The 25,576-nt window shown below is 42.0% G+C and overlaps 1 protein-coding gene across 3 annotated transcripts in view; it reads left to right on the top strand.

Moving 5' to 3' along the window:
• far1 (fatty acyl CoA reductase 1) overlaps positions 1-25,576 on the top strand; it is a 48,925-nt gene that overhangs the window by 9,288 nt on the left and 14,061 nt on the right. For 2 of the 3 annotated variants that reach the window (XM_034227073.1, XM_034227072.1), the window contains exons 2-7: positions 13,704-13,818; positions 14,301-14,417; positions 15,104-15,279; positions 17,040-17,219; positions 19,582-19,759; positions 25,327-25,371. In XM_034227073.1, the coding sequence (XP_034082964.1) occupies positions 13,704-13,818; positions 14,301-14,417; positions 15,104-15,279; positions 17,040-17,219; positions 19,582-19,759; positions 25,327-25,371 (811 nt within the window). Of the gene's footprint in view, positions 1-10,048; positions 10,099-13,703; positions 13,819-14,300; positions 14,418-15,103; positions 15,280-17,039; positions 17,220-19,581; positions 19,760-25,326; positions 25,372-25,576 lie in introns of those variants that run through there. The other variant, XM_034227074.1, reaches the window with a different exon arrangement.

Here is a 25,576-nt window from a genome sequence, read left to right as displayed (position 1 = left end):
ATATATCACTTAAATTATTCAATACATCCTTTGTACTGAAGTATTCAAAAGTAAAAATGACATGTTTAATATAAACGATTTGCTGTGGCCAAATGTTTTCATTGCATTTACAGACCCGTGTAACTCTCTGAGACCACCCAGTGAATGCACTGACTTGCAGAACCACGCTACATAAAGCAGATAGCAACACCTATAAAAACTTAAGCATAGACATTTAGAAAAAGGACAGCTACTGTATCGACATTTTAATTATATTTAAAGAAAAAAACCTTAACAAAACAGCAGGGCTCTATTTCAGTATTAACTAAAGAAAAAAAGACAGCAACAGCTGAGCCTAAAGATAATCATAAATAACATAGTGAAAATAAATATATTGCAATGCTCAAAACAGCAGTATCCAACAGTCTCTAATCCTTGGATATTACATGCATGCACGGAGCACCCGTAGCACGGAGATCATCATATCATTCTGTCTTGAATTACTTGTATCGTTCGTTCGCGACCGACACATCACTACAAACTACTATACCAATTGCTTCCAATCACAAAGCACAGGTGTGCAGCATATGTTCAGCTCATCACAGCATGAAATGCATTGTATACAATTAGATAAATGACCAGATAATTGCACACAAAAAGCCTTTAATTCACCATTACAACAGGACTATTAAGGGTCTGCAGACATATTGTCCAAAAGCTTCCCTCATTGGGCTAGATTTATCTGTGACTTATTATTTCCCCCACCTTGTGAGTGCATTCAAAGCTGCCTGCAGTCATGCAGCGATGTAGCGATGGTGATAGATAGCGATGGTGTACAGCCTGGGTGGGGGAGTGATGGTGTACAGCCTGGGTGGGGGAGTGATGGTGTACAGCCTGGGTGGGGGTGTGATGGTGTACAGCCTGGGTAGGCGTGTGATGGTGTACAGCCTGGGTGGGGGAGTGATGGTGTACAGCCTGGGTGGGGGAGTGATGGTGTACAGCCTGGGTGGGGGAGTGATGGTGTACAGCCTGGGTGGGGGTGTGATGGTGTACAGCCTGGGTGGGGGGTGTGATGGTGTACAGCCTGGGTGGGGGTGTGATGGTGTACAGCCTGGGTGGGGGTGTGATGGTGTACAGCCTGGGTGGGGGTGTGATGGTGTACAGCCTGGGTGGGGGAGTGATGGTGTACAGCCTGGGTGGGGGTGTGATGGTGTACAGCCTGGGTGGGGGTGTGATGGTGTACAGCCTGGGTGGGGGAGTGATGGTGTACAGCCTGGGTGGGCGTGTGATGGTGTACAGCCTGGGTGGGGGAGTGATGGTGTACAGCCTGGGTGGGGGAGTGATGGTGTACAGCCTGGGTGGGCGTGTGATGGTGTACAGCCTGGGTGGGGGTGTGATGGTGTACAGCCTGGGTGGGCGTGTGATGGTGTACAGCCTGGGTGGGGGTGTGATGGTGTACAGCCTGGGTGGGGGTGTGATGGTGTACAGCCTGGGTGGGCGTGTGATGGTGTACAGCCTGGGTGGGGGAGTGATGGTGTACAGCCTGGGTGGGCGTGTGATGGTGTACAGCCTGGGTGGGCGTGTGATGGTGTACAGCCTGGGTGGGGGTGTGATGGTGTACAGCCTGGGTGGGCGTGTGATGGTGTACAGCCTGGGTGGGGGTGTGATGGTGTACAGCCTGGGTGGGGCGTGTGATGGTGTACAGCCTGGGTGGGGGTGTGATGGTGTACAGCCTGGGTGGGCGTGTGATGGTGTACAGCCTGGGTGGGGGTGTGATGGTGTACAGCCTGGGTGGGGGTGTGATGGTGTACAGCCTGGGTGGGCGTGTGATGGTGTACAGCCTGGGTGGGCGTGTGATGGTGTACAGCCTGGGTGGGGGAGTGATGGTGTACAGCCTGGGTGGGGGTGTGATGGTGTACAGCCTGGGTGGGGGAGTGATGGTGTACAGCCTGGGTGGGGGTGTGATGGTGTACAGCCTGGGTGGGCGTGTGATGGTGTACAGCCTGGGTGGGGGTGTGATGGTGTACAGCTGGGCGGCCCCTTGGCTCAGATAATATGCAGCAGACTGTTCCTCCGCAGCAGTCTGAGCAGGTGTCCACTCACAGTGCACTGTGCAGCGAAAGTCACAATACCAGAAATGAAGTCAATTGTAGTGAAGTTCCATGATTCACCTGCTGTTTCTGACACATCAAGGCTTCAGACATTTGAGTGGGGAATTTTCTGGTGTATTTTATGTCGTAGGACCAAATGTTAAAATCTCTTCAGCCTTTAGTCTACTTAAACACAGACCTTATGTCAGGCTTCTAACAAAAAACATGTTCAAGCTGACTCATTTCTGGGTTATGGACTCATTCTTGCACCACTCTAATCTAGGTTTTGCAATGGATTCTTGCTAATCAATCTCATTCTACACTACTGTTTAATATTGGTGTGCTCTCAGCCGGCTAGCTAAGCTTGATTGAAATATATCACTTTATGTGATGTATCCTATGTAAAAACATGCTAAATATTAAAAGCAGTTTTGATAAAGGAAGGTTAAAGTTCTTCTTTATTATTTATACAGATTGGAAACGGTTTTGAATGTAATCATTTTATTTTTTTTATCAAATGTTTTTATTCACACAAATTTAGTAAAATGCAATGTACAATCACAACACAAATAACACAAAATACAGAAAAAAGAAACAATAACAACAATCTGACAAGAGGACAAAACTAAGGGGAAAAAAACCCTCCCACCCCCAATCCCAGGACCTCTCACGACCAATGACTGCAAACAACTATATCAGTGAAGATAGCTGGATCCGCTCCTTCAATTTTTTAGCTGTCGACACCCATAAACCGATATTGGACTCCTTAACTCCAATCACGCGTGCAGTGGACAGTTCCATGTAGACTACGTCAAGAAACGTCAGTAACCAGCAGGTCACTGAGAGCTTGTCGGGTTGTTTCCACCTCATAGCAACCAATTTCTTGGCAGCCGTAAGGCCAGCATAGGGAGGTCTTTTCTGGTACCCAGTAGCCGGCAGCTGAGATAAGTCATTTAAAAGAAAACGCACACAGATACAGGTACAGTCAAAGAAAATATGTCGGACAATTTATAGGAGACCCCGTTTCAAAAGCGAGCAACAGGCGGGCATTCCCAGAACATATGGAGAAATGTACCAGGAGCCCCCATGGAGCACAGGGTACGGTTTTGAATGTAATCATGTGAAAATGTTGCGTCATGTAGCCTGGTTGTCATTCAACTGTTCCACCATTAGGGGTGTAACGGTTCACAAACATTTCGGTTCGGTACGTACCTCGGTTTTTAGGTCACGGTTCGGTTCGGTACGTTTTCGGTACAGCAGAAAAAATCACCACAACATAACATATTTTTTTTTAATTATTATTAAACTGTGACTAATGTATTCACTCAAATAAATACAAAATATAATAAAATGAACATTAAGGTGCAGCATTTCGATGAACTGAAATAATCTGTATTTGAACTTTACTGTACTAGTACTCACAAAACATAAACTATTAGTTTTGGGTTTTTAATTATTATTAAACTATGAATATTCACTCAAATAAATACAAAATATAATAAAATAAACATTAAGGTGCAGCTTTTTAATTAACTGAAATAATCTGTATTTGAACTGTACTGTACTAGCACCTAAGCAGCCAGTTTGACATTATGACTTGCTTGTCATTGTATTTTCATGTTTTTTTAAAGAAAGATGTACTTGTCCACATTGCTAGCCGAAAGGGCAGATCTGCTGGCACTAACAATGTCTCCTGCTGTGGAGAACACCCTCTCTCTAGGGACAGAGGTAGCAGATACAGCCAGGTAGCGCTTTACTAACATGGCAACATAAGGATATTTGGCGTTTGTAATAGCTTTGGCTTGGTCTGAACTTTTTGCGAGTGGTGGAGGCTTAAATGCTAGCGGGAGTTGGGTTTGCACTTCAGTCTTTTGGTACCGGTGATATTCACGTTCGGGTGATGCCTTTTCAAATGAGTGTGCAAGTCTGATGTATTGCCAGCCGCGTAACCAATGTTAGTTGAACAATGCCGACAAACAGCTTTGGTTCGTTCCACCTGTCTTTGTCCGTCATCCTTGTACGTAACTGCGAAACCAAAATGTTCCTAAACCGGAGACTTCAATGATGCTGGAGGATTTTCGAGCTCAACTTTATCTGCGTTCGCCATTTCGATAGTTCCTCAAATTACTGACTACATTTGAACGCATCCCTCTGACATAGTATGCCTCTCGTCCAATGAAATGACTTGCTCGCTCTATGACGCGTTGAACACAATGTGAGCAAATTACTCTGAATGCTGCGACGCAGCACCTGAGATTACTTCCAAGAAGTTGTTCACGTTCTCAATTTTTTACGTTTAACGTTATATTCGTTCGGTACACTTCGGTATACACGTGTACCGAACCGAAGGGCCCGTACCGAATAATTTCGGTACGGGTACGTGTACCGTTACACCCCTATCCACCATGTACAGTTTGTAATTCAAATGTAACATAAACATATAAAGTTATTATATTCAGAAAAGGACATGTTTATCATACAGTGTTGGGGAAGCTACTTTAATAACATCACACTGGAAGAAGTCAAACTACCCGTCAGTAGGAATCTGGTTTAGTTAACTAAAGGTTACTTTGTTGATCAAATGGATCAATCTGTTACTGTAAACAAGATCATCCATCTTCCTGAATGCCAGCTTCATAACAAAACACAGGGCTTAATTATGAATTATTATTGTTCCTTTCTCAGACATATCTCCTTAGCCACTGGCTTGGTCAATCTCGAGTAAAGCTGGTCCAGAGCCACTATTTCAAGCATGCTACGTCATCGAGTGCCGCAGAAGGACTGTTCCAATGTCCAGCATACTTGGAATTCTACCGAGCCCGGCGTACTTCATAGCGAGAAATTTCGAGGCTGCACATGTGTAGACTCCGCGGTCTTACAATCCCCACAATGCTTTGCGCACGTACCAATTTCCCCAAATCTGTGGCGGAAAATGTAAGGCGGGGCCTCTCATATGACGCACACCTGCTAGCCTGTTCCACTCTTCGTTTTCCGAATGCCAGGAAGTATTCTTGCCTCGCTTCTGAAGCAAGTGACTCGGAAGACATGTGCTACCAAGCAAGCGTACTCGACATTGAGAAACACCCACTGACTGAACCTGGAGTGTGTGCTGAGGAGCTTTACACATGCAGTATGTCGGTGTGAGAGCTGAATAACAGGTTTAACTGTGATGTGCATGAGCTTTGTTTCTGCCACTGCTCGGGCAAAGAATAACAGAAGATTATTCATTTAACTTTAGGTAGTGCTGTACAGTCTGCAGTCAGTATGCTGAACAGTCTGCAGTCAGTATGCTGCACATTCTGCAGTCAGTATGCTGTACAGTCTGCAGTCAGTATGCTGAACAGTCTGCAGTCAGTATGCTGCACAGTCTGCAGTCAGTATGCAGTCAGTATGCTGAACAGTCTGCAGTCAGTATGCAGTCAGTATGCTGAACAGTCTGCAGTCAGTATGCAGTCAGTATGCTGCACAGTCTGCAGTCAGTATGCTGCACAGTCTGCAGTCAGTATGCTGCACAGTCTGCAGTCAGTATGCTGCACAGTCTGCAGTCAGTATGCTGTACAGTCTGCAGTCAGTATGCTGCACAGTCTGCAGTCAGTATGCTGCACAGTCTGCAGTCAGTATGCTGTACAGTCTGCAGTCAGTATGCTGCACAGTCTGCAGTCAGTATGCTGCACAGTCTGCAGTCAGTATGCAGTCAGTATGCTGCACAGTCTGCAGTCAGTATGCTGCACAGTCTGCAGTCAGTATGCTGTACAGTCTGCAGTCAGTATGCAGTCAGTATGCTGCACAGTCTGCAGTCAGTATGCTGCACAGTCTGCAGTCAGTATGCTGCACAGTCTGCAGTCAGTATGCTGCACAGTCTGCAGTCAGTATGCTGCACAGTCTGCAGTCAGTATGCTGCACAGTCTGCAGTCAGTATGCTGCACAGTCTGCAGTCAGTATGCTGAACAGTCTGCAGTCAGTATGCAGTCAGTATGCTGTACAGTCTGCAGTCAGTATGCTGTACAGTCTGCAGTCAGTATGCTGTACAGTCTGCAGTCAGTATGCTGTACAGTCTGCAGTCAGTATGCTGTACAGTCTGCAGTCAGTATGCTGAACAGTCTGCAGTCAGTATGCTGTACAGTCTGCAGTCAGTATGCTGTACAGTCTGCAGTCAGTATGCTGTACAGTCTGCAGTCAGTATGCTGTACAGTCTGCAGTCAGTATGCTGTACAGTCTGCAGTCAGTATGCTGCACAGTCTGCAGTCAGTATGCTGTACAGTCTGCAGTCAGTATGCTGCACATTCTGCAGTCAGTATGCTGTACAGTCTGCAGTCAGTATGCTGAACAGTCTGCAGTCAGTATGCTGTACAGTCTGCAGTCAGTATGCTGAACAGTCTGCAGTCAGTATGCTGTACAGTCTGCAGTCAGTATGCTGTACAGTCTGCAGTCAGTATGCTGTACAGTCTGCAGTCAGTATGCTGTACAGTCTGCAGTCAGTATGCTGTACAGTCTGCAGTCAGTATGCTGAACAGTCTGCAGTCAGTATGCTGAACAGTCTGCAGTCAGTATGCTGTACAGTATGCAGTCAGTATGCTGTACAGTCTGCAGTCAGTATGCTGAACAGTCTGCAGTCAGTATGCTGTACAGTCTGCAGTCAGTATGCTGTACAGTCTGCAGTCAGTATGCTGAACAGTCTGCAGTCAGTATGCTGAACAGTCTGCAGTCAGTCTGCAGTCAGTATGCTGTACAGTCTGCAGTCAGTATGCTGAACAGTCTGCAGTCAGTATGCTGAACAGTCTGCAGTCAGTATGCAGTCAGTATGCTGTACAGTCTGCAGTCAGTATGCTGAACAGTCTGCAGTCAGTATGCTGTACAGTCTGCAGTCAGTATGCTGCACAGTCTGCAGTCAGTATGCTGTACAGTCTGCAGTCAGTATGCTGTACAGTCTGCAGTCAGTATGCTGTACAGTCTGCAGTCAGTATGCTGCACAGTCTGCAGTCAGTATGCTGTACAGTCTGCAGTCAGTATGCTGAACAGTCTGCAGTCAGTATGCTGTACAGTCTGCAGTCAGTATGCTGAACAGTCTGCAGTCAGTATGCTGTACAGTCTGCAGTCAGTATGCTGTACAGTCTGCAGTCAGTATGCTGCACAGTCTGCAGTCAGTATGCTGTACAGTCTGCAGTCAGTATGCTGTACAGTCTGCAGTCAGTATGCTGTACAGTCTGCAGTCAGTATGCTGAACAGTCTGCAGTCAGTATGCTGTACAGTCTGCAGTCAGTATGCTGCACAGTCTGCAGTCAGTATGCTGTACAGTCTGCAGTCAGTATGCTGCACAGTCTGCAGTCAGTATGCTGTACAGTCTGCAGTCAGTATGCTGTACAGTCTGCAGTCAGTATGCTGTACAGTCTGCAGTCAGTATGCTGTACAGTCTGCAGTCAGTATGCTGTACAGTCTGCAGTCAGTATGCTGTACAGTCTGCAGTCAGTATGCTGTACAGTCTGCAGTCAGTATGCTGCACAGTCTGCAGTCAGTATGCTGAACAGTCTGCAGTCAGTATGCTGCACAGTCTGCAGTCAGTATGCTGTACAGTCTGCAGTCAGTATGCTGTACAGTCTGCAGTCAGTATGCTGTACAGTCTGCAGTCAGTATGCTGTACAGTCTGCAGTCAGTATGCTGAACAGTCTGCAGTCAGTATGCAGTCAGTATGCTGTACAGTCTGCAGTCAGTATGCTGTACAGTCTGCAGTCAGTATGCTGAACAGTCTGCAGTCAGTATGCAGTCAGTATGCTGTACAGTCTGCAGTCAGTATGCTGTACAGTCTGCAGTCTATGAGGGGCCGTGTAGGCCAAAATTCAAACTCACCTCACACACACACTACTGAAAACATCTGGCCTTGCACACACACTACTGAAATCCTCTCACATTCACTACTGAACACCTCACACACACACTACTGAAAACATCTGGCCTTGCACACACACTACTCAAATCCTCTCACATTCACTACTGAACACCTCACACACACACTACTGAAAACATCTGGCCTTGCACACACACTACTGAACACCTCACGCACACACTACTCAAAACATCTGGCCTTGCACACACACTACTGAAATCCTCTCACATTCACTACTGAACACCTCACACACACACTACTGAAAATTAAGCCTCACACGTACACACTACTGAAATCCTCTCACATTCACTACTGAACACCTCACATACACAATACTGAAAATTAACCTCACACACACACTCCTGAAAAACATTTTACTGAAAGGTTCTCAGTAGGGAATGTGCATGTGTTTCACCTATGTGTGTGTGAGGGGATTCTTGCTGTAACGGAAGTCATTCTTGCTGTAACGGAAGTCATTCTAATGTAACGGAAGTCATCTGCTGGTGGTCTCTTTGCTAGCCCCGTTAGCTTCATTAGCTCCAGGCTGCTACTCGGACGTGTTTTTTGTGTTGATGCCTGGTGGAGTATTCTTCATTGAAATATCGCACTTATCTTATGGCTCTGCGGTTCAAACAGACCGTCTATGAATGCAGTTTATTCGGTAAGTGAAATTCAAGCACTTTATTTCTTACTTGTCTTTTTATTCAGCTAACAAGCGAGACGAAGCTACATCTGTGCTAACGATGCTATCCATAGCATAGGCTACAAGTTAAAACATTAAGAAGAATTATACTGTAAAACATAAGGCTTCTCGGTGAGGTTGGTAAAATAAGGTCATGCTTTAGTTAGTTTGCTAGTTAGGTAACTGTATGCATTGTTATTGTTAATTTAAAATAGCTATGCTCGACGATGCAGACAGCTAGCGTCACATTAGTGTTGAAGAGCAGAGTATGAGATTAACCTCACTATAAGATCTGTGTATCTGAAAAATATGAATCTCACATTTCCAGTTGGTTCCAGAAATAACGTTGACGTAGATATTGCAATATGGTTTGTTGAGCTGGAGTTGATTGTTGAAGCTTACTGGTTAACGTTCATCATATTAAACGAACGAACCCAAACGTTGTTGTTTTTAAATAATATTATTACCAATACTTACTTAGCATTTTATTATCATAACACTGGAGAAACCGATTTATTGTGGCAGCAGAACGTGAACATGTAACTTAATGCCTGCATTTGAGGACGAAAAATAGCTCAGTCAATGCTTTAGGGACAAGGAAATGATTTGTTTAAATATTAGATATGACGTTATGTGTGCTTCTGTGACAATGAAGCTTATTCATTGCATTACATTTGTTGAAGTTGTTTGTCTTTTACCCTTACGTGTGTGTTACAAATGAATGTGAATATGGCATAGTACAAATATTTAAATTGACTGTCTCATGAAAAACGATTCTAAAATAAAAAGGACCCCAAAGTGAGTCAGCAAAACTTTCAATAATAATCTAAGGTATTGAGTTTTGGGATGTTACTTGCATACAAATCTATAAATGCCTTAAGGTTTCTAAAACATACAATATGTGGTAAATTCAACAGTGGACCCAGCAAAGATTCACATTTTTGCATGATTTGTTATTGATTTGTTGCTGTTACTTAATTTTAATAAATTCAAGTCAAGCTTGGTTACATGTGATGGTAGCTATATGCTCTTACCTGTGTGCCTCCTCCGCAACCAGACTGTATTCAAACTCTTAAGTACCAGTTCTATCTACTTTAAACAATTAAAAAGACAAAATCAACTACATTTATTGATATACCAATCTTTATTTTTGGGGCCTCTTCTTCTTTTAAATTAAACTTTCAGACATGAGATATTGAAATACAGTAATAGTTTTGTCTATTTAAAAAAGAATGAGCCATTCCTTACAGTTAACTTCATATTTCTTATTGTCTAAAGCATTTATGACACACATTTCCCCCTCATATTCACAGTGTGGATCAATTGAGACAGCGTGCAGAGACTTTGAGAGAAACCTCAGCATGACGGATGTCCTGTCTGTGGGTTTGGCTGGAGAGGACTGAGGTGGAGAGGTCTTTCTCTGGGAGGAGGCCCAGGCCTGATGAAGAAACCACCTAACTGCATCTGTGAGCACATACTGGGCTCAGCTGTCACAAACAAATGATGGTCCTGTTTGACTTTGTGTTCACAATAAAAGTGTAGTTTCTTAGTGAATGTCCTGTATTGGTCTTTAATCTGAAATCAGCTTTTCATTTTCTTCTTGCCCCTCTGAGAAAACGGTGAGGCAGTTGTGTCCTTCAGGTATGTCATTTCCTAACAGAAATGACAAACATATGACATTATTGCAGAGCAAGTGTGTTATTTATGAAAGGTTTGTTTATTTAGCGGCTGTAGAAATAATGTATTTTTTTAATTTTAATGTGTTTTTTTAATTCATCACTTTGTACTACAAAGATAATCAGATTATGAATGAACAGTCTGCAGTTAATCAACATTAAAATATCTTATTAAATAATATTCAACTGCTCGGTTGTCTCACTGCAAGAACCACTTTTACCACGTCTTTTACAGACAATATGTAGAGACAAATGGTAGCAATTCTCACAATGTAAAATAATAATTGCCTTAAATACATTGAAATGTGAAAGCTGATTATAGTTGTTACTTTATCTATTTAAACCAGAACGTTTCTCGATTCTTTGTACAGTATGAAAGGGGTCTTTGTACCTTTGAGTCCATGCTGAAGTTCACTGATGTTAGGAATAGGTCTGTCTCTCGTGGTCAGCATCCTCTGGTCTGTCTGCATCACCTGGAAACTTTAAACAAACAGATGTATATGTAAAGTAACAATGTGTTGGTCACAGACTTGTTTTTACATGCAAATGTCATGTGATAATCTTTTTGTTATCCTTAAAAAAAAGTGCTGGATATCAAAGCCCACACACACGTAAGGGTAAAAGACAAACATCTTCAACAAATGTAATGCAATGAATAAGCTTCATTGTCACAGAAGCACACATAACGTCATATCTAATATTTAAACAAATCATTTCCTTGTCCCTAAAGCATTGACTGAGCTATTTTTCGTCCTCAAATGCAGGCATTAAGTTACATGTTCACGTTCTGCTGCCACAATAAGTCGGTTTCTCCAGTGTTATGATAATAAAATGCTAAGTAAGTATTGGTAATAATATTAATAAAAACAACAACGTTTGGGTTCGTTCGTTTAATATGATGAACGTTAACCAGTAAGCTTCAATAATCAACTCCAGCTCAACAAACCATATTGCAATATCTACGTCAACGTTATTTCTGGAACCAACTGGAAATGTGAGATTCATATTTTTCAGATACACAGATTTTATAGTGAGGTTAATCTCATACTCTGCTCTTCAACACTAATGTGACGCTAGCTGTCTGCATCGTCGAGCATAGCTATTTTAAATGAACAATAACAATGCATACAGTTACCTAACTAGCAAACTAACTAATGTACAAGCATGACCTTATTTTACCAACCTCACCGAGAAGCCTTATGTTTTACAGTATAATTCTTCTTAATGTTTTAACTTGTATGCTACGGATAGCATCGTTAGCACAGATGTAGCTTCGTCTCGCTTGTTAGCTGAATAAAAAGACAAGTAAGAAATAAAGTGCTTGAATTTCACTTACCGAATAAACTGCATTCATAGACGGTCTGTTTGAACCGCAGAGCCATAAGATAAGTGCGATATTTCAATGAAGAATACTCCACCAGGCATCAACACAACAAGCACGTCCGAGTAGCACCCTGGAGCTAATGAAGCTAACGGGGCTAGCAAAGAGACCACTAGCAGATGACTTCCGTTACATTAGAATGACTTCCGTTACATTAGAATGACTTCCGTTACAGCAAGAATCCCCTCACACACACATAGGTGAAACACATGCACATTCCCTACTGAGAACCTTTCAGTAAAATGTTTTTCAGGAGTGTGTGTGTGAGGTTAATTTTCAGTAGTGTGTGTGTGAGGTGTTCAGTAATGAATGTGAGAGGATTTCAATAGTGTGTGTATGACGTTAATTTTCAGTAGCGTGTGTGTGAGTTGTTCAGTAGTGTGTGTGTGTGTGAGGATTTCAGTAGTATGTGTGCAAGGCCAGATGTTTTCAGTAGTGTGTGTGTGAGGTGTTCAGTAGTGAATGTGAGAGTATTTCAGTAGTGTGTGTGCAAGGCGAGATGTTTTCAGTAGTGTGTGTGCGAGGTGAGTTTGAATTTTGGCCTACACGGCCCTTCATAGCAGTCAGTATGCTGTACAGTCTGCAGTCAGTATGCTGCACAGTCTGCAGTCAGTATGCTGCACAGTCTGCAGTCAGGTCAGTCTGCAGTCAGTATGCTGCACAGTCTGCAGTCAGTATGCTGTACAGTCTGCAGTCAGTATGCTGTACAGTCTGCAGTCAGTATGCTGTACAGTCTGCAGTCAGTATGCTGTACAGTCTGCAGTCAGTATGCTGTACAGTCTGCAGTCAGTATGCTGAACAGTCTGCAGTCAGTATGCTGTACAGTCTGCAGGCAGTATGCTGAACAGTCTGCAGTCAGTATGCTGCACAGTCTGCAGTCAGTATGCTGTACAGTCTGCAGTCAGTATGCTGTACAGTCTGCAGTCAGTATGCTGTACAGTCTGCAGGCAGCATGCTGCTCTTTTATCCTCATGGTTTCAAAAGAAATGCCAAACCTGTTTTAGCTTTTCATTCAGCCCATCATTGTTTTATTCACATAACCTACATAATCCCAGATGGCTAAATATGAACCGGTTGGTATCAGAATGACGACATTAGTTGGATTGCACAGAGGTCTCTTTAAATCATGTCAACTGTAATTCGACCCTATCTGACCACATTCCATATTCCTGTCGTGCAGAGAAATGGGGCAAGAGTTTCCTGATCATTATTTCCAACGCAAAGTGAAGAAGACATCTGCACATGCTCACATAATCTAGACATGTGTGTTGTATTTCAAACCGTCGCAAATATGTCTTAGTAATGTTGTCATTTTGAAAATGATCATACGATCAAAGAAAGTCCTTCAGGGAATGATCTGATGAGTTATCTCATGTATGGCCTGTTATCAGCTCAAAGTGTCGTACTTATAAACCCGTATCCTTGAACTGATAAGGCCGATACAGAGCTGCTAGTGCAAACAGTAACACATCACGTGATCTGCTGAAATGCATGCCTGACTCAGGGACTACAGATATTTAGAATAATGGTTAGTTCATCAACAGAAAATAAATGTTTCCCTTTTTTTTAAAGCAAACGGTCAGATTAGATTCAACTTGATTGTCTTTGCACAGAGTAGGACACCGAAATTCAGTTCTAACTAGAAGTGAAAAATAACAACGTGCAGAGTGATGTTTAGAATAATATAAATATATATACATCTGACAGTATTTACATTATGAACAGTATAGGCAGTATAAACTGCAACTTTTTCTCAAACCTTTTTATGAAATCATGTTAAAAAAGAAATACAAACATTATCAAAACATTTTTGGTTGTGGGTTAAAAAAAACAGATGCAAATCGTACCAATATTCACATCACTGACAGAGTGATCACTCACTTAAGTCCCTTCTGAGCTCCTATGGGAACATCCTCTTACATTGGTAATGTCACTGAAGTTCATTTTAGATCCACCTCCTCATGCTGCACGTTGCTCACTTTGTATCCTCTCTTTGTTTCTGTCCTGTCTGCAGGTGCTGTGGTGTGAGGGGCTCACTGAACAGACCAACAGACATCATGGTGAACATCCCAGAATACTTTGCAGGGAAGACGGTGCTGATATCTGGAGCAACAGGCTTCATGGGCAAGGTACAGTAGCCAATCAGAAAGGACCAAAGCCAACAACATGACCTGCTGAGGGAGATGAGAGGAAGCTGTGTGAAGACATGTACAGTTAACATCAGTTATCTTCTTGTTGCTAACTGATACATGTTGCATATCATTCAAATGTCCTTTTACTGCCCAACTCAAACACAGCAAACACAGCAGCCATTGTGTCAGGGTGTCCTTCAGGAAAAAAATGTATGCTGGGCAGTGTGTCCCGGAATATTTCAGTGTCACAAAAGAATGAGAGAAATTCCGGTTAAATATTCAGTGTGACCTTTTCTGAGGCACTGAGGGTACTAAGTTATTGCGGAAACGTTATTTTACACAATGTTAATGCAATTGAAATCTGGCTTAGAGGTTTTAAATATTTGCACCATCATACACTAAAGCAAATTCCTGGCAATAAAGGTGATTCTGAAGGAGGAGCTAAGAGTTCCTGATGGAGTTCTCACTTCTTGGTTCAGGTTCTGCTGGAGAAGCTGCTGCGGTCCTGCCCTGAAGTCAAAAGTGTGTTTGTGTTGGTCCGGTCCAAAGCTGGTCAGAGCCCCCAGGCCCGCATCGCTGACATGATCAACTGCAAGGTGAGTGGTGAGAGGGGGAGGGGGGGGGGCCTTGAAGTAGCATCTGCAACATTGTTCAGACGCCACTTGAAACGTACCACTCCCCTCAGCAGATGTGTGGTTGCCTGTGGTGGAAGGAAATGATCTTCAGCATTTGATCTACAACCACACTGACCCTCAGTGTTGTGCTGCACTGTTACTTCCATTCAATCAGTGTTCCTGTGTGTAGAAGCATGTGCTTAAGATGAGAAATGCCCCGTGTTTCACAGTTTGGGTGTCCTGCATAAACCTTTCCCCAAAATCTAAGTTTTCCTTTTTCCATTCTAGCCTTACTGAAAAATATCAAGCACAACAGAGGACATTTAAATGAATGTTGAATAATATGTGAGGAAATGTATGTTGGTTTATTCACATTGGTTACAGTGTGCTGTAGGTTTGCTAACATTGTCAGTTTCTAGAGAACAGGAGAAATATACGTAAAGATCTGAGATCAGTTTAGTGAACAGTAGTGCATTCTGCCATCAGCTGTTCAACACTGAGACTACAAATAGTTGGCAGACAAATTGAACTTTGAAAACGTTGCACTGCACTCTAAATAACTGCTGAATACCACAAATGCCACATTATTTAAATGCAAATTTATACTTTACAATTTATAGCTGTACAGTTATAAGCAGTGTTTTTGATTTCATCATTTCCCCATTCAGTTGTTTGAAAGACTGCAGGACGAGCAGCCAGGCTTCTCAGAGAAGATCACAGCCGTGAGCAGCGACCTGATCCGGCCCGGGCTGGACCTGAGCGAAGAGGACCAGAGTGTCCTGGCCGACCGCGTCAACATCGTGTTCCACTGCGCCGCCACCATCCGCTTCAACGAGCCGCTCAAGTGAGCCCTGTTCATGTTGCTCACTTTCCTGTACCTATCTTTCAATACATATCTTTGGATATGGCTATTTCTCCCAGATGGTTAAGCAGGTCTTTATCAATGTGTTTCTTTCTCCACTTATACATTTGGTACAGTTGTTCATAGTTCATTATCTGTTGTGTTTTCGCAGTCAAATGAAGAACTGATGAGTGTTTGCTTGACTTAGCAGTGAGAAAACAACATGGTTTCAAGAGATCGTTCTCTCTTAAGTTAGAATTACACAGAAATGTTCTTTATTACTGTGAACCAAACACTCACAATGTTAACCTTTGAGACATGTCGGATTGTGTTTGGAAAGCAACTAAATTACTTTGGAAGGAGTTTTTTGGGTTTGAGTTTTTGGGTTTGAGTTTTAGTCACATTTGATGCTATCTGTGTATCTTATGTCAGTGTTACGTTCCCTTGTAGATCTAGGGGTACCAAGGGAAGTAGCGACACACAAGATAGCCGGACGAGAGAAAAAGGAGAGGAAACTGAATGCTGAAGAAGTTTAAGTGAGGTTTTAATTAGTGAATAAGTAAGGCGGCTCACCAGCCAAATTACCAAAACAAACTTGCAATAAACAACACACAACTATGCTGGGTCTCATACAGAGACATGCTGCACACATGCAGCCAGATGAGAAGGAGAGAAAAAGCCTCTCACTGCCGTCCTCCTCCGGTCCTATATGGAAGCCCTGATTGTCAATTAGGAGCACCCGGGGAGAGGCTGCACCTGGGGACAATCAGAGGGAGAGAGAGGAAAACACACACACGACCACACAAACACTACGGCACGTAACAGGCAGTCTGGCGAAAAATAATTGTACTGATAATGGTATTTAAAGAAATAATTCAACATTTGGGCAAATAAGTATGTTGGTGAAGGTGAAGGAGGTGTGCATTCGTGTGTGCATTAGTGCGGCTGAAGCTCAGTCTGTAGGGACTTGGCTTGGGAACCGAAGGGTCCCTGGTTCGAGTCCCTATCGGACCAAAAATAGTGTGGACTGACAGCCTCTTCGCTCTACCAACTCTTCATCTGTATATCAATTGTAGGTTTGTGCATGTGTGTGTATTTCAGGCCTATGTGTGTCATTTTATACCAACACTAGAAATAAAACCTGAATATCCCCTTAATAAAGGTCCATTTGAAGCATGGAGTCAGGATGTGATTAGCCTAGCTTAGCTTGGAGACTTAAAGCATGGGGAAGCAGCTCCAGCTCTTTCCAAAGAGGAAAAATGTGCCCACCAACACATCTGAAGCTCACCAGTTTACATGTTGTATCTCGTTTGTTTAAACTGTACACACATTAAGAGAGCGTGGGGTTAGAGTAAATGCTGGAACTATTGCGTAACAAGCAACAGTCCCTTTGTGCAGCGTCTGCAGCTACAGCGCTCATTCACTCAGTGTTGGTCTGATCTCTGTAAAGGCATGAACAAAGCTGGCAATCTCACTGCGACAAGACTTTGGGACTCTCTGACTATTGTTCATGAAATGGATCCACAATGTGACTTTGACATTATAGCTGTTTTAATTGTTGTATGACAAATTAGATATAATGTGGTAGCTAGTACACTAGAGAGCTTCTGGTAGATGTTTCACTTGTTGATGCTAAGCTAGGCTAACAACATCCTAGCTAGAGAAATGAGATTGAACAGACTCCAAAATGTTTGTCTTTAACCCCCCAGACGTACTGTTGGGTCAGTTAGATTAAACGTAACCGTCTCCCCCCCCCCCCTCAGAGATGCAATGCAGCTGAATGTGCTGGCCACTCAGAAGATGCTGGCCCTGGCCCACAGGATGAAGCATCTGGAGGTCTTCCTTCATGTCTCCACCGCCTACGCCAACTGTGACCGAGAGCTCATTGAGGAGGTCGTGTACACCCCCCCCGTAGACTACCGCAGACTCATCGATTCTCTGGAGTAAGTTGGTCTGATCAGCTGTGGTGATGCTTGTTTCTCCACACAGATGTGTTCGTGCTCTATTGTGTCATCAGTTCACAGTAGATTGGGTTTATGGTTTTTCAAAGGGACTCTACATTTCCTCTTTGGATGCATAAAAAGCCAGTAAGAATGTACCATAAAGATTAGTGTCGCTGATACACTGATCATGCCAGCTTAGCAGGGCCGGAGAGTAAAGGCTGCTTTAGTAGCACTAATGTTGTTCAGGCTGTCAGTCATTAGTAAAGCATTAGAAGCCTACAGAGGCAGTGCAGATTAGTACGAGGTTTCTGAGCGATGTATGTATAGAAAGGTAGCCTGGATATATATGTGCAAACATACTGAGTTTTACTGTGGAATGAATTAAACAAAATGGACCTTTAGCAGTGAGATGTATTCCCGTCTGATGCAGAGTGGTTTTAAGTAAGACCTCTTACTCATAGACTGGAATGTGATGCCTTTCTTTGCGTGGAGTGGAAAAGGTTTTCACATCCAAATTCATGCAGTTTAATGTTTTAATTAGTAATCCATTTTAAACATTAATTCAGCTCATTAAACATTTGCCAACTCCGTGGTTAAATATCTGATATGCCATTAAACGATTTATTAAAGACCTTTCGTCTCGTGTTGATGAAGTTAAAGAGACATCTTAGCAAACTGGCACACACTGAATGTAAACACACACTGTTTGCTCTGTTACCTGTTCAATAACATGTCTCTTTTAGACATTGTGATCCAAGGATCAGTGGTTGAGTGATTACAGGAGAGGTGAGGACAAGTACAACGTCACTTATACAGACAAAAGAGTTTTTGAAGTAAGACAAATACCAAGTGTGGCCAAAACACACAACTGTGTGTGTGTGTGTGTGTGTGTGTGTGTGTGTGTGTGTGTGTGTGTGTGTGTGTGTGTGTGTGTGTGTGTGTGTGTGTGTGTGTGTGTGTGTGTGTGTGTGTGTGTGTGTGTGTGTGTGTGTGTGTGTGTGTGTGTGTGTGTGTGTGTGTGTGGTGTGTGTGTGTGTGTGTGTGTGTGTGTGTGAGAACTTTAAGAAGAAAACGTTAACCTTTATGGACTCTACATCTTTCAGCGGCATCTGTCCGCCACTTTGCTCTAGATTAAAGGTGGGGTATGTAAGTTTGAGAAACCGGCTCGAGATCGCTAGAATTTGAAAATACACGACCGGAGAAAATCTGCCACTTCCTCACAGAGCCCCTCCTCCAACACACACGAACGCGCACATGACCAATGAGGGCACGAGATAAGTTTGTGCACAGATGGAAGGCTGACAGGCAGGTAGGCCATCCAGTTACTTTAGCCGGCTCAAATGATTGGTCGTGCTTTTTACAGCGCCACAGCTTCCACAGATGACATTTTTTAATGGATTTGTTGTCAAAGCACTTCAGATATGCATTTCTATCGGGATGTTAAGAGCATTCCATGGAATATAACAAAAAGTGTATCTCGAGCCGGTTTCTCAAACTTACCTACCCCACCTTTAAGTACATTTTTCTGGTATCAGTACTTTACTCCACTACTTATTTTTCTGACGACTTTTTACTTTTACTTCTTACATTTTCAAAACAGATTCGTTACTTTAGTTTTAATCTGCATTTGGTGGCGTGATCATTATTATTTAGTCATTGCATGCAAGTTGGCAATGGCCTTGATAATCCCCTGAATTATCACTGACATTTTTGGACCACATTTTGTACTAGTGTTCATGGTTCAACGATAATGGCTTCTACTGAGTTAGACATTTGAGGTTTTGAGTTTTGTATAGATTGCGCCTGAAATCCAGATAAATTGTTATCTCTTCCTCGTAGTGCCTTAAAGGTGGGGTGTGTAATTTAATTCAGAAACACTTTTTGTTATATTCCATGGAATGCTCTTAACATCCCGATAGCAATGAATATCTGAAGTGCTTTGACAATAAATCCATAAAAAAATGTCATCTGTGGAAGCCGTAGCGCTGTAAAAAGCACGACCAATCATGTTAGCCGGCCCGGCTAAAATAACTGGATGGCCTACCTGCCTGTCAGCCTTCCATCTGTGCACAAACGTATCTCGTGCCCTCATTGGTCATGTGCGCGTTCGTGTGTGTTGAAGGAGGGGCTCTGTAAGGAAGTCTGAAGGAAGAGGCAGATTTTTTACGGTTGTGTATTTTCAAATTCTAGCGCACTCAAGCTGCTTTCTCCAAAATTACATACCCCACCTTTAAGCTTGGCAGTACAATCACCATATTATTTGTTCATTTATTTCCGGCGATTAAAGACACATTTGTATTGCTCCATATTAAAACTGTATTTGGTTTAATCAATAACTTTATTTATTGTTCACTTTGTCCAGCTGGATGGATGATGAGCTGGTGTCTGCTCTGACTCCCAAACTCATCGGGGAGCGTCCCAACACCTACACCTTCACCAAAGCCTTGGCTGAATACATGGTGCAGCAGGAGGCCGGAGACCTGAACGTGGCCATCGTCAGACCCTCCATCGTGGGGGCCAGTTGGAAGGAGCCCTTCCCTGTGAGTCACCCAGCCTGCTGGTGTTGTGTTGCTGTGTCAGGATGTGATTCACCTGGAGTCAGGGAGAGAGTTACTGTTGAATGAAATGTTCCACTACACCACAGATTAACTTTAGGTTCTGATATTCAAATGTACTAAGGAAGGGAAAACCATAATACTTATACCAACTTTAGGGCTCTGGCCATTTTCTGTGTTTTCAAAATCTCCTGAATATTGCAGTAGGATTGTGTTCATTTAAAGGTGTTAATGTTTTGTATTTTTTCGACTCCACTTCGAGCGATAGAATTACTAACTAAGCACTTATATACTAATAAAGGACTGGCTTATCTAAAGCCAGTTGAGTAGCACTTGAAATGTTTTAGCTCTATGAAACCTGATGTACTTATATGATTCTGTTTTCTTCAAGTTTGTATCTTGTTGGTCGAATGCACTTATTGTAAGTCGCTTTGGATAAAAGCCTCAGCTTAATGTAATGTAATATTAGCTTAGCACAAGGTCATGTTGACAGGCCTCAGCGTCACATGCGTTATAGGTAGTTTGAAACAATGATTTATCCACTTCACAATGGTGAAGAAAATACAATTACTTTAACAGAGGTAGCACAAAAGTGGCCCTGTTTTATTGTGTGTATTGAACACACAACATAATATTTTCTCTTCTCTTAAAGCACTCCCTCTTTAATGCTGCAAACACAGAAAGGAGTGAGGCATGTGCAGACAAGAAGCTCTGTACACCTTTAGCTCCTGATTAATCACTGTGGAGGGCCTGTTGCATTTCTGGTTTAGGAGAGTTTGAGAAAACATACCGTAAATAAATCAAGCAATTCCTTGCATATAAGACAGTTTAGCCAGCAAATGCAGCAAAATATGTCAAATTGCAATTTTGTTTAGTAGTATTAGTTAGGGATGTAACGATACCAAAAACTCACGGTACGATAATATCGCGATAACAAGTCCACGGTACGGTATTTCAACCCAGTCTCATGGCATTTCGTGTTCACCAACACGATTTCCCCCTTTTTTTCGTGTTGCACAGCACGATTTTAAAAGCAATGTATTTCTACTGGTAATGACGCTCATGGAAGCACGACATTCGTTTGTGTCGGCTGCCCTTAAAGGCAATGTGAGTGTCCATTCCCATTGGATAACGGAGAATTGTACACCCGGAAGTAAGTATTCCCCTTACTGTCGATTGATTTTACAGTGATATCTGCACTACTCATCGACTAAAAAACACCAGATTATCCTTGTTAATTACACAACATTGATTGGTTTAAATTGTGTGCAATGCTTTTATATTTTTCCCCTTCAATTCGGAGAAACAAATATTTTTTCGGAGTAAAGGATGGCAGAAGACACTACACTACCCAGAATCCCCAGCGATCGTTTAGGACTACACCATGTGCTCTGTTTGACAAACCCCGTGATAGTCCTCAAGCTCTGTGATTGGAAAGTGTGCTCCGAGGGTTACGCCATTCATTCCAATGGCTGGCGTCTATGTCACTTGATCTTCAAATTTCTCCCTGCAGAAAAAAAAAACATGGCCGAACTTCGTTTTATTCTCGGTGGAAAATAATAATAATAATAATAATGCATTTTTTATTAGAGCGCTTTTACAGGTGCTCAAAGCGCTTTACAAGTACACATTACACATATTACACATGTAAGAGTCATTACTGCGGACATTACCCACAGGATTAAATGCGGGTAAAGTGTCTTGCCCAAGGACACAACAGCCTGACGCAGTGGCAGCCGAGGCGGGATTCGAACCAACGCCCCTTGATCTGATGACCAACGCTCTAACCACTGCGCCAAAACCGCCCCAAAATGCCTATTTTAAAGTTAGTTTGGCCATTAAAATGCGTTTTGATGTAATTTGATGCGAGAAATATGAGTTGTTATTTCAGATTATGTGTGCAGTGGATGTACATGATGTTTTAGTTTGCTAGTTATTATGAAGATTACTTCAGGAAGTTTTCATTGTTACCAAGGTGGTTGCTAGGGACGCTGCTATCGATATTATTTCTGTTATGTTGTGTAACTGTTTAATGGTGTTATCTTTATTGCTACCCCCTTCCCCGTCAATGTATAGTGTTGGTCCACAGCGCAAACGTATTAGTTTAACAAAATCCGCATCTAAAGATACGTTATTTTCCCCTGTGCAATTCCAGTCTCACATCTCACAGCACATCGTCATTAACAAATACCGGAAACAGACCGAAAACATAAAAAAAAAAAAAAAAAAAATACTTTATTCCGAGTGTGCTTGCTTTTCTCTTTGGAAGTCATCACATAACGGCATTGTAATACACGGTTCAGCTGCATTAAATATTACATATCTGCCGTAGTTCTGTATTTATAGAGCCCTGATGAGCAGACTTCTAGACAAACATGAGGAACTGAAAACGTGACGTGGATCATAAATATATCAGCCATTAAACAACATCTTACATTTCTTTTTGCACAATACGTCTCCTTGCAGTATCAACACTAATTCGGCTGACTTTTATATTTGATCCAATTGGTAGATAGGCTGTATTTACACCATAAAGGTGCACAGCTGATATAAAGGGACACCTAGTGGTTAAAGCATGTTATTGAATTTCATTAGTTTTATTATTAGATATTAATAGGATCCCTATAAAGTATATTCATTACTCGTTATTCTCTACTAATAGTTAATTAAAGACTGTATATAATGACTATTTTGCACATCCCTTTCAAGATTTTCTAAGGTTTATTGACATATCATATAGGCCTACACAACTATGGTGTAGTTCTGCATTGAATGAAAAACTTGGGTCGCAGGTTCCTCAATAGTGCATTACAAGACATCTATCAATATTTGTGCATACCTCCAGCAATGTTAACTATGTTGAAGCACTTGTTTTAACTGATATTATACATAATGTATTATACTCTTATAAGATGTATGTAGATATTTCATCTCCGGCCTTGTCAGGTATTGAACAATCAATAAATAAAGAACACAGAATTGTTAAATATAAAACACAGAATTTGTGTGATTATACTAAATGATTTACAAATAAACACCACTGCATATTTACAACTGTTACACATGCTGATGTAACGCAAATGTTCCAACTTGGGATCAATAAAGTATATCTTATTTTAAGCTGATCGATCGCTACTGCCATATTTGCAAAATTTGCCTCTGAACCTTGACAAGTGCATGTTTCAGGCTTATCAATTAATGTAATGTAATGTAATGTTATCAATTAACAACAGGGGTCACAAACATAAGACCAGCTGTTAAATAAAGCTCTTCTGACCTTAGCTGGCATGTGTGTATATATATTAATGCTGCCCATTATGGGCACAAGCAATTTTCACCCATTTATTAATTATATGTTTTAAATTTGAGTGTTTCCTATCCCCTAAACCTCCAGGGATGTACACAGTTTAATACTGGCAACTTCTTATTATGGGAAATACGAAAACGTCTTTTACAACTACAACTCCCAGTAGAGACGTGCCATAGATAAAGAACATGTTGCGAAACACAATAGCCAGCATGTGTAGTTCTGGGGATGGGGTGGGGGAGGGGGGGACGCGGTGGACCCGTTCAAATCCAGTTTTGGACAGTCTGCTGTGGTTCCATCCCATTTCAAGTGCTGTTCGAGGCTCGGCGTAACCCTCGGAGCACACTCTCCAATCACAGAGCTTGAGGACTATCACGGGGTTTGTCAAACAGAGCACATGGTGTAGTCCAAACGATAGCTGGGGATTCTGGGTAGTGTAGTGTCTTCTTCTATCCTTTACTCCGAAAACATATTTGTTTCTCCGAATCGAAGGGGAAAAATACAAAAGCATTGCACACAATTTAAACCAATCAATGTTGTGTAATTAACAAGGATAATCTGGTGTTTTTTAGTCGATGAGTAGTGCAGATATCACTGTAAAATCAATCGACAGTAAGAGGAATACTTACTTCCGGGTGTACAATTCTCCGTTATCCAATGAGAATGGACATTGCCTTTAAGGGCAGCCGACACAAACGAATGCCGTGCTTCCATGAGCGTCATTACCAGTAGAAATACATTGCTTTTAAAATCGTGCTGTGCAACACGAAAAAAAGGGGGAAATCGTGTTGGTGAACACGAATCAAAAGATTAAAAATCGTGTTGGTGAACACGAAATGCCGTGAGACTGGGTTGGGTATTTATCGTGATATTGAATAATAAAGGGGAAAAAAAGTTTATTTTTTCAATAAAAAATTGTTTTACTCGGAAGATATTTCTTTATTACATAATACATCTGATTTGTACAGCATTTTAGTAGGATAGCAGTATTTTAAAGTGTCAAAAACAAAGTGACAATACAAGACTGGAACAAGAAAACCAGTGTCTTTGTACCTATAGTACTACCAAACAAAGTAGGCATTTTCTTTGTGCCACTGCATCTCACAAATAAACAAGGACATTTAATAATCAGACCTTGCAATAAAATAAATCAAGTTTCACTTTAGTTTTTCAAGTAACTCAACTCAAACTCACTAGTCACTCACTCAGCATCATCAGACAGGTTTTTAGGAATATGAGAATGTCCACATTTCCAGGTAGAAGCTGGGATGTTTGGGCATTTACAATATCCCCTGCTCTGGAAAAAACTCTTGGTACTGATGTTGCTGGGAAAGCAGTGGTCGCGTTAACCGAATATTTTATTTAACAATGACGGAAAAATCTGAAAGCAGTCATTTTGACAGATTAGAACAAACTCGGAACAGCGCCAACGTTTCCCCGCAGCGAGGCTCTGGTGTTATGCCGTGTTATGCATGCCCTCCAAAAGGAAATGATATAGTTTCCAAACCGTACCGTACTTTGCCGTACAGAGGTGCATGCACACTCGGCATAACACCGCCCCCCCCCCGTTGACAGTTCACGAGCGTGCTCTCTCGTGAACTGTTCAGACCCGACGGGTAATAACGGATTATGACGGATATTTTACGATCCTGTCTGTCAAAATGACGGACAGCGAAAAAGTCTAACGCCACCTCAGTGGGACGGAGAGATATGCTTTGGCCATGGGTGACAGCAGTGGGTCAAACTGTGCATTGTCTCTCCACCACTTCAAAAACAATACAGTTTTTGCCAAGAAGGTGAGGCTTATTGACAGGGCGAGATATAAATATACTGTTGGTACTTGTCAATGTCTCTAGGTGTGTAAATGTAGCCCTGTTAATACCATGTCCTTTTGTGTTCTGTTGTTTTATGTTCATGTTGTAACCTACTTGCTGCCATGTTGGACAGGTCTCTCAAAGAGATCGATGATCTCAATGGGACCACCTGGTTAAATAAAGGTTTAAAACAAAAAAAAGTGTTTAAAAAAGAATTAATAAAAAAAAAAAATCGCGGTAGATTTAGTCAGTCTCACGACGGTATTGGGACGTTTATTTACCGCGATATTCGGTATATCGTTACATCCCTAGTATTAGTAAGTAATTTGGTAACTAAAAAAACTAAAAATGTCTAGATGAATTCCTGTTGATTAAACAGCTGATGGTTTCAGTTCTAATGTAAAGCTCCTCTGCTCTGACTGCTCTCTCAGGGTTGGATTGATAACTTCAACGGACCTAGTGGAATCTTCATTGCCGTAAGTATTGACAGAAACCGTATCATTGTTTTTATCGATTTATAGAAAGATGAATTGTTTCAGTAAAGCATGGTAGCCTAGCTCCACTGAAAAGAAAGAAAGAATGATAAACAGACACATAATTCCTTGCATCAACTCACTGAAAGGAACCACATGGATGTGAAAACGTGCAGTTAGATGGGGGGGGTCGCTGTCTTTTAAGTTG

Source organism: Gymnodraco acuticeps, unplaced genomic scaffold (genome assembly GCF_902827175.1).
Source record: "Gymnodraco acuticeps unplaced genomic scaffold, fGymAcu1.1, whole genome shotgun sequence".
Lineage (NCBI taxonomy): Eukaryota > Metazoa > Chordata > Actinopteri > Perciformes > Bathydraconidae > Gymnodraco > Gymnodraco acuticeps.
The sequence above is the reverse complement of the archived record's forward strand: the minus strand, read 5'-3'. Positions and strand labels throughout refer to the sequence as shown.